Consider the following 12052-nt stretch of genomic DNA (forward strand, 5'->3'; position numbering starts at 1 on the left):
CTGTCAATGATTCTCCCTCTAAAAAGTGCTATGGAACTGCTTCCATTCTGTCTTCTAATAGCAACATAAAGGTGAAGATGTTTGACTGAGGATATTGATGATTGTTTGGAAAGGATAAATGTGTCATGGCTGTTTGGGAAGGATAAATATCTGATGGTTGTTTGGGAAGGATAAAGGATTGTTGGTTGTTTGAAAGGATAAAGGTTTCATGATTGGTTAGGAAGGATAAAGGATTGTTGGTTGTTTGAAGGGATAAAGGTTTGATGGTTGTTTGGAAAGGATAAAGGTTTGATGGTTGGAAAGGATAACGGTTTGATGGCTGTTTGGAGAGGATGAAATTTTGCTGGTTGTTCGGAAAGGATAAATGTTTGATGGTTGGAAAGGATAAAGGTTTTATGGTTGGATGGTTGTTTGGAGAGGATGAAGTTTGGATGGTTGTTTGGAAAGGATAAAGGTTTGATGGTTGTTTGGAAAGGATAAAGGTTTGATGGTTGGTTGGAAAGGATAAAGGTTTGATGGTTGGTTGGAAAGGATAAAGGTTTAATGGTTGGTTGGAAAGGATAAAGGTTTGATGGTTGGTTGGAAAGGATAAAGGTTTGATGGTTGGTTGGAAAGGATAAAGGTTTGATGGTTGGTTGGAAAGGATAAAGGTTTGATGGTTGGTTGGAAAGGATAAAGGTTTGATGGTTGGTTGGAAAGGATAAAGGTTTGATGGTTGGTTGGAAAGGATAAAGGTTTGATGGCTGCTTGGAAAGGATAAAGGTTTGATGGCTGCTTGGAAAGGATAAAGGTTTGATGGTTGGTTGGAAAGGATAAAGGTTTGATGGTTGGTTGGAAAGGATAAAGGTTTGATGGTTGGTTGGAAAGGATAAAGGTTGGATGGCTGCTTGGAAAGGATGGAGTCTGTGGCTGGTGATCTTCTAGGAACTGTAATGTGCATTAATGTTTCAGAGACATTCAGTTTGTGCTCTCTTCAGCTGTGAGCCTGACACAGTTATTGGAGAAAATATTAGAACTTCTTCTAAGACTTATGTGGTGTAAAAATGCCTCCAAAACTGTCAGTCAGTTGGGACAGTTGCTCCTGTGAAGACAGATAGGTGTCCATCTAAGAAAGGTGAGCTGCATAAATCCATGCTCAACCTCATATTTGGTACTCTGGGAATATTGGCAGCCCAGAAGAGCAAGCAGCCTCAGGGCCTAATAGTCTAAGGTCACTGGGCTAAGATGTGTCCAACGATTTAGATGAGGAAAAGCTTAGCTTTGGGGTTGGTTGTTTTTTTGTTTTTTTTTTTTTAAGATAGTTATGGTAATTACTTGAAACCACTTTTCAGCCTCTCAGGCACCCACTGGGATGTTACCTGAGTGGGAGAATGCCTACAAGCATTCAGTCTTGCTGGGAAGTGCTGCTGACTGGTCTCTAATTATGCTATTTTCCTTAGAGGCAGTGCTGATTTAAGTTTTTCCTTCCTATGTTACTTGTGCTAGGGGCATAATGCAGAGCTGAGGCCATTTTGCAAATGCAGTGTTAGCTTTCTGCATCCTTGACTCTCTTAAACCACATTTTCCCTGCGGTTTCAGTTGTAGATTTTTCTTTCCTCTTCTCCCTTTCCCTTTCCTTTCATGTATTCCTTTATTAAAGCAACCTCTTAACTACCTCTTAGCTAGATCCTAATATCCCAATATCCTCTAGCAAAAAGGCATTGGCAGTCTTTGAAGCTAAATAGATGCAAGGGAGTGTTGTATTTTGAAATGACAATAATGCTGTTCTCTCTGGCCAGAGCATATTCATCTGGGGATCCACCTGGGTCAAACCCAACAGGATGCAGAGGAATCCTTCCTAACCTACACTTTCCTAGCTAAGAAAAATGTTGTTCTGTGAATGTAACTAAGTTTTTCTTGCCTGCAGTGACAGGTTTCCTTATCTCAACTACTAATGAGTACTAATCTGTTTCCTGTCATGTTTTTTTTTTTTCTGGAGTGTTCACTCCTGGCATGGCTTAACAGCTATCCAAAAGCTACCAAGTTTTCTGTATAGAATCTGCTCCAGGTAGGTCTGAAGTACAGACACTAAGGTTAGGGAGGTGCAGGCTCTCAGAGGATCATTTGTGCTCTTTGGATGCTTAAAATGGGGCTCTGCAGACTTCATGAAAGGCAGTTACAAGTGCTTAAGTGGTTTAGCTTTGGGGGGAACTGAGCAACTGGATTGAGGCTGATCTGAACAGAATTCAAGCAGTAGTGATTGCAAGGAGTTCAGCATGGTCAGGTGGAGGGAGATGCTCTGGTCATTCAACAGTCCAGCTCCTTCATCAGGACTGAGGAATAGCTCTCAAATCTATCCAGCTTTCTTCATAGAATTATAGAATCAGTCAGGGGTGGAAGGGACCACAAGGATCAGCCAGTTCCAACCCCCCTGCCATGGGCAGGGACACCTCACACTCCAGCAGGTTGCTCACAGCCACATCCAGCCTGGCTGCAAAAACCTCCAGGCAGGAGGCTTCCACCACCTCCCTGGGCAACCTCTTCCAGTGTCTCACCACCCTCATAGGGAAGAACTTCTTCCTAACATCCAATTTGAATCTCCCCACTTCTAGTTTTGCTCCATCTCCCCCAGTCCTATCACTCCATGACACCCTCAAAAGTCCCTCCCCAGCTTTCCTGTGGCCCCCTTCAGATCCTGGAAGGCCACAAGAAGGTCTCCTCAGAGCCTTCTCTTCTCCAGACTGCACAACCCCAAACTCTCTCAGCCTATCCTCATAAGAGAGGTGCTCCATCTCTCTGATCTTCCTCATGGCCCTTCTCTGGACAGGTTCCACCACATAAGCCACTGGAAATGGGAGTAGATCCTGGGTTCTGAAGGAATTAGGGACATTCTCAGGGGCAAAGGTGTGCTTGTTTTTTTTTTTCCTGAAGCCAAAATAGGATTTTCTTAAGGTATTTTTCTTACCCACGTTATCCAAAAAGCTGTATCCTGTTCACTCTCAACCACACCCCAAAAGGTCATCGATCAGAGGTGGCCTTGCCTGATCAGAGCTGCAGTGAAATGACTTGAGTGTTGCAACATTTGGACTGCCATGCTGCCATGTTCTGCCTTTGAACTGAGAGGAGAATGAGCGTGCAAACGGTCAGTGCTTTGAACATTGAACCCATTTCATGTCTGTGCTCATCACAAAAGTGCAGAGTGTCGATGGATTGTTGTTCATGCCTGAGAGCTGCTGATCTGTCTGAAGGAGAGGATCTACGTGCTCCTGTTTCCTCTAAAGCATTCTCATGATGAAGAGTAACATGCAGAGACACGGATTTGTGCAAATCTGGCTTCAAACAAGCCTGGTGTGCTGACCCAAGGAAGCAGACCACCCTTCTGCAGTCCCACCTGCTCTAGGAATAAAATCAGGGCTCCCAGTGCAGAGCTCAGCCAGTTTTACAGAACCCAGGCCCACAGCAAGATAGCTTTGTCCACGCTGCCTTGTTCACACTTGGGATTCAGCCATCTACCCCTAGCAAGAGGTGATTCTGCACTAATGCAAACCCTAGGAGCTGGCAAAGAAAGCTGCAATTGACACCCACGGGGCAGGTCCTGTTTCCTGGCAGGAACTGACTCCAAAGTGGTGTGGATCGTAGGTTTTCCTTGTCCATCTATTGGGCTTCTGTTAGAGCAGCTGACTCTGCTTGCTGGTGGCCGAATGAGGGCTAATTCCAAACACAGAACAAGGCCTGAGGTGACCTACCAGATCTCCAGGAAATGAGACGCTGGACACATTTGCATAAAGCATCTTTACTGCCCGATTGAGAGAGCTGCATTGGCGGTGGCTTTGGAGGGAGCCTCTGGCCCCACATTTCTTGGTAGAGGAAAAGACGCTGCAGTGCAGGCTGGCAGCAAAGGGTTGGGAGGGAGGGGAGGGCCAGGATAGCTTTCTTTTGCTTTTTGGTTTTGTTTTTTTTTTTTTTTAGATGGGGAAAAATTAAGGGGAAAAAAGTCCTCTCTTATTCTTTCAATACAGTTCCCAGCAGGAAGATCAGGATAGGAGGCTCCCGCTTGCTGCAGATTAAAGGAACCCGCAGTTTCCGGGTGAAGAAGGGGGGTTCCCTTTCCAGCATTCGCCGGGCCGGCAGCCTAAAGAGCACCAAGTTATCACGGCAGGACTCAGAGTCTGAGAATGAGGAGCTTCAGCTGTCCCACAGCAGGGACACTGTCACTGATATAGGTAACTTAGACCAGTGGGTGGAAAAGGGAGGGGACAACAGGCAGGCCCGAAACTCTCGCTGGGCTAGCCATGCCAAGAGACGCCCGCCCCGGCCAGCTAGGGACAACCTAGAGTCCTGACTGCAGGGAGAGCCTGACTTCAGGGAGTGCCTGACTGACTTCAGGGAGTGCCTGTGGGAGCATGGCTCGGCCCCTGGGTGTAGCGTTGGCGCTGTGCACAGGTGGTCAGTGTCCAGAGCTCCGTGTTAGAGCATGAACTCTTGGAATGCTGGTGCCTGCCAGCCAAAGGCATGCCCCGGTGAGGGGAGCACCTGCACGTGTCTATGTGCACATACACACAGCCCCCTGAATCCTCTGCCAGAATGGATACTTGAGGACATATGTACATCTGGTAGTCTGCTGCCCATAGGAACAGGTAGGAGACATAAATCTCTCTCTGTGTATGCACACACATGTGTACAGACATGCCCTTCATATTCCATGCAGGATATGATGTCACAGGCATGTTGTACATATATATTCCCATGTGTGGAACATACCATGTACATGCTACACATGCTACACATTTCCACATATTGGCACATGCACATGTTTTTGCAGTTTACAGATGCTTTCCTTAGCCTTCAAAAGCAGGATCACCATCATTTATCTCATGGAGACCAAGCGTGCATCCTGCCACAAAATTCGCCATCACGGAGGAGCTGAAGAGGCTCTCTCTGCTAGGGCTGTCAACCAAATACTAACTACAATTGGAGCTGAAAGAACCTCCCAAGCTTAATGGCTATTTTTTCTGGTCCTCAAGAGGTGCTTCAGGAGGTGAAGGTGGAGAGTGGGATTGTCCCTTCTGTAGATTTTGGCAAGTCATGGTTGGCTGGAAGAGGAGAAAGAAAGGATGGGTCAGATTCGATCCCCAGCAGTCTCTGTATCAGAGTTAATGATAGTTTCATTGGAGGCCCACAGGTGATCACAGAATCACAGAATTGTCAAGGTTGGAAGGGACCTCAGTCAGTTCCAGCTCCCCTGCCATGGGCAGGGACACCTCACACTAGATCAAGTTGCTCATAGCCACATCCAGCCTGGCTTACAAACCTCCAGGGACGGAGTTGCTAGAAGAAACACAGGGATCAGTAAAGTTCCCAGAGAAACCTCTCCCTTGCCTGAGTGCTTTAGAAGTAGTGTTCTAGAACCAGGATTTTTTTCCCCTTTCATCCCCGTGACATTAGCAGTTTCCATGGGCAATCAGCAGTGACTTTGCCCTTTGGCATTTCCAGTTGGATGCCACTTCTGCTTGGATTTTTTTGGGTGACTTTTATTTATTTTTGTTTTTTTTTTAAACCACAGAGCCCAGTCAATGCAGATCACTAAACCAATCATTCGCAGCATCTGAACAGTGCAAAGAATTTTTCTGATGTTTTCATTTACCTTCTCCCCTTCTGTTAAAGACAAAAAAGAAGTGGGGAGGGAGCAGTAATTTGCTGCTGTCAAGAAGGTCTGTGAGCCAAGTCTGCATGGTCCTTGTAACCGTCAAGCCAGCACTGGGGAGGGGGTCTCCAAAACCCAGTCTTGCCAGTGTGGCATATTCTGTGTCCTCTGGTCTGTTCCCACAAGGCTGGCCTGGCTTACAAGTGCTGTCCCTAGTCCTAAAGAACACAGGGAGCAATAAAAACAACCACCTTTTGGGTATTTTTCTCTTGAAGAAGGGAGCCCTTGGAGCGCGAGTGAGCCTAGCATCGAGCCCGAGGTGCTGAGCAACACAGGCGCGGAGGAGAACTACCACCGAAACATGTCCTGGCTGCATGTAAGTACAAGGTGATGGCAATGCTCCCAGGGATGGCATTTTTAGGGGGGAAATGTATTCTGCCGGCAGTAACCAGATCACAACCTGTGCTTTCTCCATGTAGCATCAAGGATCTCCATTGTAAGTAACATACAACCTCTGGAAGTCGTCTGTTGCTTCTAAGACAGACCAAACCCAGCAATTTTTGTCTTGATTCCTCTGTTTATTTCCTTTCCTTTTTTCCTAACGGGAGAGGAACACTTTCTCCCTAAGCACACAGGGGCAGCCATGCCACCTTAGCTGAACATCTGTTACCTCAGCATGGTGAGTAGTAGGTAGTTCAGGAAGAGTAACGGAATGGACTCCAGTGTGAGATGACCTCCCAGAGTAACAGAATGGGCACCAGTGTGAGATGAGCTCCCAGAGGAACAGAATGGGCACCAGTGTGAGATGAGCTCCCAGAGGAACAGAATGGGCTCCAGTGTGAGATGAGCTCCCAGAGGAGCAGAATGGGCTCCAGTGTGAGATGGGCTCTCGGCTTCCATGAAATGGCATTTTAGAAGCTACTTGAGCTGGAGGTTCTGTTGTGACCACTATGCTTACAAACTACCAGATTTTTCCTTTTTGAGCCAATTTATATCTTTTCATCTCTCTGAGAATGAGCTTAATTATACACCTTGTAGGGAAAAACTACTTTTGGAACCTTTTCTTTGCTTCCATTAGATGCCTTCTAGCACAGTGTGTGGCCGAACAGGGCCTCCTGTACTTTCGGCTATCCCACAAATGTGCAGTGCCACAGTGCTTTGGTCATGCATGGCCAAAGAAGACATCCATCTTGGTGGCCTCTGTACCCAAGATTTAGACATACCAAGTCAGCTGGGCAAGGTTCAACCCACTAGTACCCAAGAGCTGTTCAGCTCTACCTCTGTTGCCACCTGACAAGCTGTGATGGTGCAGTATTGGGCATTGTGTCCTTGTGCATATTCTTTGCAGAAAACTTGGCTTGGCTCCCTGTGCAGATTGATTGTATCCTGCACATGTGGATGACAACAGATAACCTTTTGACTGCCAAGAATGAGCTGATACCCTCCTCTTCTCCCCAAGTTATTTCAGACAGTCTGCTCTCAGCTGCCCCAGTCCTATGGGCAAGAACAGGCTTAGTGCAATCCTGAAGCACTTGTTGATAGTTGTCATTTTTGGAAGGGGGTAGGCAGGTCAGGGAGCTTGAATGTAATACCTTGCAAGTCAGTACCTCAGTCCCTGTCAGAGTTCTAATGCTCTTGGTAATGATTACACCTCAGTTTAGTTTAGATTAGATTAGTTTAGTTTACTTAGTTTAGTTTAGTTTAGTTTATTAGTTTATTTGGGTTAGTTTAGTTTAGTTTAGTTTAATTAGGTTAGGTAGGTTAGGTAGGTTAGGTTAGTTTAGTTTAGTTAGGTTAGGTTAGGTTAGTTTACTTAGTTTGGTTAGTTTGGTTAGGTTAGTTTAGTTGAGTTTAGTTTACTTAGTTTAGTTTGGTTAGTTTGGTTAGCTTAGTTTAGTTGAGTTTAGTTTACTTAGTTTAGTTAGTTTAGTTTAGTTCAGTACACCCAGAGTACTAAATGTAAGTTTAGTATTTATTTTAGTATTTTAGTTTAGTACACCCGCTGTACTAAATGTAAGTTTAGTATTTAATTCAGTACTTAATTTAGTTCAGTAAACCCAGTGCACTAAACTTTAGTACTTAACTTAGTGCTTAACTTAGTTTAGTACACCCAGTTTACTAAATGTAAGTTTAGTGCTTCATTTAGTACTTAGTTTAGTACACTCAGTGTACTAAATGTACGTTTAGTACTTGATTTAGTACTGAATTTAGTTCAGTACACCCAGTGTACCAAATGTAAGTTTAGTACTTCATTTAGTACTTAGTTTAGTACACCCAGTGTACTAAATGTAAGTTTAGTATCTTAGTTTGGTACACCTAGTGTACTAACTGTAAGTTTAGTACTTAATTTAGTACTTAGGTTAGTATATCCATTTTACTAAATATAAGTTTAGTACTTAATTTAGTACTTAGTTTAGCACTTACATTTAGTAAACAGGGTGTACTAAACTAAGTTTAGTATTTAATTTAGTTTGGTACACCTGGTGTACTAAATGTAAGGTTAGTACTTAATTTAGTACTGAATGTAGTACTTAGGTTAGTACACCCAGTGTACTAAATGTAAGTTTAGTACTTAACTTAGTACTTAATTTATTTCAGTACAGCAAGTGTAGTAAACTTTAGTACTTAATGTAGTGCTTAATTTAGTTTAGTACACCCAGTGTACCAAATTTAAGTTTGGTACTTAATTTGGTACTTAGTTTAGTACACCCAGTGTACTAAATGTAAGTTTAGTACTTAATTTAGTTTGGTACACCTAGGGTTCTAAATGTAAGTTTAGTACTTAATTTAGTACTTAGTTTAGTACACCCAGTTTACTAAATGTAAGTTTAGTATTTAATTTAGTTTGGTACTTAATTTAGTACTTAATTTATTTCAGTAAACCCAGTGTAGTAAACTTTAGTACTTAATGTAGTGCTTAATTTAGTTTAGTACACCCAGTGTACCAAACGTAAGTTTAGTACTTAATTTAGTACTTAGTTTAGTTTAGTACACCCAGTGTACTAAACTGAGTTTATTAGACATGACAGGATTGCAGGAGACAATGAACTGTGAGAGGATAAAGGCATCTCTCTAGCTAGCAGCTCAGGATGAACCATGCTGCCTTTGCTCAGTGTGGGGTGAAGCATGGACTCATAAATACCACAGTCTCACAGTGTCACAGTATATTAGGGGTTAGAAGGGACCTCCAGAGATCATCCGGTCCAACCTCTCTGCCAGAGCAGGAGCATCCAGGGGAGTCTGCACAGGAATGCATCCAGCTGGGGTTGGAAAGGCTCCACAGAAAGAGACTCCACAACCTCTCTGGGCAGCCTGCTCCAGGGCTCTGGCACCCTCACTCTAAAGAAGTTTCTCCTCCTGTTGAGCTGAAACCTTCTCTGTTCCAGTTTGTCTCCATTGTTCCTTGGCTTCTTGCTGTGCAGCACCCAAAAGAGCTTGGCCCCCTCCACTTGACCCCCAGCCCTCAGATATTGATAGACATTGATCAGATCCCCTCTCAGCCTTCTCTTCCCCACACTAAACAGCCCCAGGGCTCTCAGTCTCTCTTCCCAGGGCAGATGCTCAAGTCCCCTAAGCATCCTCCTGCCTCTCCCTTGGACTCTCTCCAGCAGCATTCTGTCTCTCTTGACCTGGGGAGCCCCAAACTGGACACAGGATTGCAGCTGTGGTCTCAGCAGGGCAGAGCAGAGGGGGAGCAGAACCTCCCTAGCCCTGCTGGCCACACTTTTCTTGCTGCCCCCCAGGCTCTCATTGGCTCTCTTGGCCACAAGGGCACATTGCTGTCCAGTAGGACTTCAAGGTCTTTCTCTGTAGAGCTACTTTCCATCAGACATAAGCTGAAGGGAACTGGAGGTGTGTGTCTCACTTTACCTGTGACCAGCCTACATGGGAGCAAGGAAGATTTGAAACACCTCCCGCTGTGGTTAATGCCACAGGAGTACCAATGCCTCCTGAAAACTTCCTCTTCTTGTTGGTTGGAAAGAAGGTTTGGGTGGCTGGGCACTCAAATCACAGGCAAAACAAACCCCTGCTTGATTAATGGTTACCAGTAAGTCATCCAGAAGGATCACTGGCTCCAGCTGCTTCTCTGCATGCACCAGCATCTCCTTTACCTGCCCTTTGCTGCAGCCCAGAGCATGCGGTCCTCGCTCTGTTTCAGTTGACCATGACCACAAAGTGTAACAGCAGACCAGAGGCTGGGGAGAGGCTGTGCAATGGATTCAGAAGGGGCAGGTCCTGCCTGACCAACCTGATCTGCTTTTATGATCAGGTTACCCCTCTGGTGAATGCGGGGAAGGCTGTGGATGTAGTCTACCTGGACTTCAGCAAAGCCTTTGACACTGGCTTCCACAACAAGCTCCTGGCAAAGCTGGCAGCTCATGGCTTGGACAGAATCACTCTGAAATGGGTCAAGAACTGGCTGGAGGGCCTGGCCCAGAGAGTGGTGGTGAATGGTCCCACATCCAGTTGACAGCCAGGCAGTAGTGGTGTCTCCCAGGGATCAGTGCTGGGCCCCATCCTGTTCAATATCTTTATTGATGATGTAGATGAAGGAATTGAGTCCATCATCAGTAAGTTTGCAGATGACACCAAGTTAGGAGCAGGAGTTGATCTGTTGGAGGGTAGAAGGGCCCTGCAGTGGGACCTGGACAGGCTGGATGGGTGGGCAGACACCAGTGGGATGAGATTTAACAAGGCTAAGTGCAGGGTTCTACACTTTGGCCACAACAACCCCAAGCAGTGCTCCAGGCTGGGGACAGAGTGGCTGGAGAGCAGCCAGGCAGAGAGGGACCTGGGGGTGCTGGTTGATAGTAGGCTGACTATGAGCCAGCAGTGTGCCCAGGTGGCCAGGGGAGCCAATGGCATCCTGGCCTGGGTCAGGAATAGTGTAGCCAGCAGGTCAAGGGAGGTTATTCTTCCCTTGTACTCAACCCTGGTCAGGCCACACCTTGAGTATTGTGTCCAGTTCTGGGCTCCTCAATTCAAGAGAGATGTTGAGGTACTGGAACGTGTCCAGAGAAGGGCAACGAAGCTGGGGAGGAGTCTGGAACACAAACCCTATGAGGAGAGGCTGAGGGAGCTGGGGGTGTTCAGCCTGGAGAAGAGGAGGCTCAGGGGAGACCTCATTGCTGTCTACAACTACCTGAGGGGAGGTTGTAGGCAGGTGGGGGTTGGTCTCTTCTCCCAGGCAACCAGCAGCAGAAGAAGAGGACACAGTCTCAAGCTGTGCCAGAGGAGATCTAGGCTGGATGTTAGGAGGAAGTTCTTCACAGAGAGGGTGATTGCCCAGGGAGGTGGTCTAGTCACCATCACTGGAGGAGACTGGATGAGGCACTTAGTGCCATGGTCTAGTTGATTGCTTAGGCCTGGGTGATAGGTTGGACTGGATGATCTTGGAGGTCTCTTCCAACCTGGCTGATTCTATGATTCTATGAATGCTTGTCAGATGGATACCATTTTGCATGTTGATACAACACTTGGCAGCTTCAGTTACTTCTGGTTGGCCCCAAAATACCATGAGGCCAGAACAAGTAGGCAAAGACAGGAGATCCCACACCTGCAGCACAGATTTATTTTCAGGGAAGCTCCTGACTCTAAAGCCTAAATGTTTGAGGGTTGAGAGTGCTGTAGCTGGCTTACTTGAGAGAGCCAGCAGACTGCAGCTGCACAGACCATGGATGGATAGAAAAGGTGGGATGGCTTCTTTCTGGTATTTCTGGCTGTTTTTGCACTGGTTTGTGGGATGAGGAGAAAGGTTCATAAAGGCCAGTTATGACCTACAGCATGAATGCCTTGGGGAAAGCCTGGGTGTTTTTTACTCAGAGTGCTACTCAGCTACTTGATTTATGTGTGACATGAAGACCAGTGTACAAAGAGCTGCTGGACTCAGCTTTGCTCCCCTGGGAAGAAGCCCTCTGAGTTACACCAGAGAGCAGTCACTGAAGTGTAGACTTAGAATCACAGGAGTGTCTGCAGCAAGATATCCCTTGCCTGACTCATGGTGTCCTAGGCTCACAGCATGTTGCATCAAGTCATAGAATCACAGAATTGTCAGGGTTGGAAGGGACCTCAAGGATCATCCAGTTCCAACCCCCTGCCATGGGCAGGGACACCTCACACTCCAGCAGGTTGCTCACAGCCACATCCAGCCTGGCTGCAAAAACCTCCAGGGATGAGGCAACCTCTTCCAGTGTTATCCAAGGCTGTCTTTGATGAATTAGTTTAGGTACTGAGAGCAGTGTTGCTGCAGCAAAGCAGTGCTCAGAACAGCTAAATTCCCAAATATTTACCCTCTTTCTTAGGTTTTAGAGCTCCTTGCTGCCATATGGCAACAACACTAGAAATAGTTAACTGAGCCAACTAACATAAAGTAGGCTGGATGGGCACATTGAGGGAAGCATAGGCAGAACAGCTGGCACAGCTTATTCC

At 46.1% G+C, this 12052-nt stretch overlaps 1 protein-coding gene across 3 annotated transcripts in view; it reads left to right on the top strand.

Moving 5' to 3' along the window:
- The window catches only part of UNC80 (unc-80 homolog, NALCN channel complex subunit), a 229315-nt gene that overhangs the window by 95505 nt on the left and 121758 nt on the right, over positions 1–12052 (top strand). For 2 of the 3 annotated variants that reach the window (XM_054380922.1, XM_054380923.1), the window contains exon 27: positions 5899–5999. In XM_054380922.1, coding sequence (XP_054236897.1) covers positions 5899–5999 — 101 coding nt within the window. Of the gene's footprint in view, positions 1–3998; positions 4203–5898; positions 6000–12052 lie in introns of all 3 variants that reach the window. The other variant, XM_054380921.1, reaches the window with a different exon arrangement.

Source organism: Indicator indicator, chromosome 5 (assembly GCF_027791375.1).
Source record: "Indicator indicator isolate 239-I01 chromosome 5, UM_Iind_1.1, whole genome shotgun sequence".
Classification (NCBI taxonomy): Eukaryota; Metazoa; Chordata; class Aves; order Piciformes; family Indicatoridae; genus Indicator; species Indicator indicator.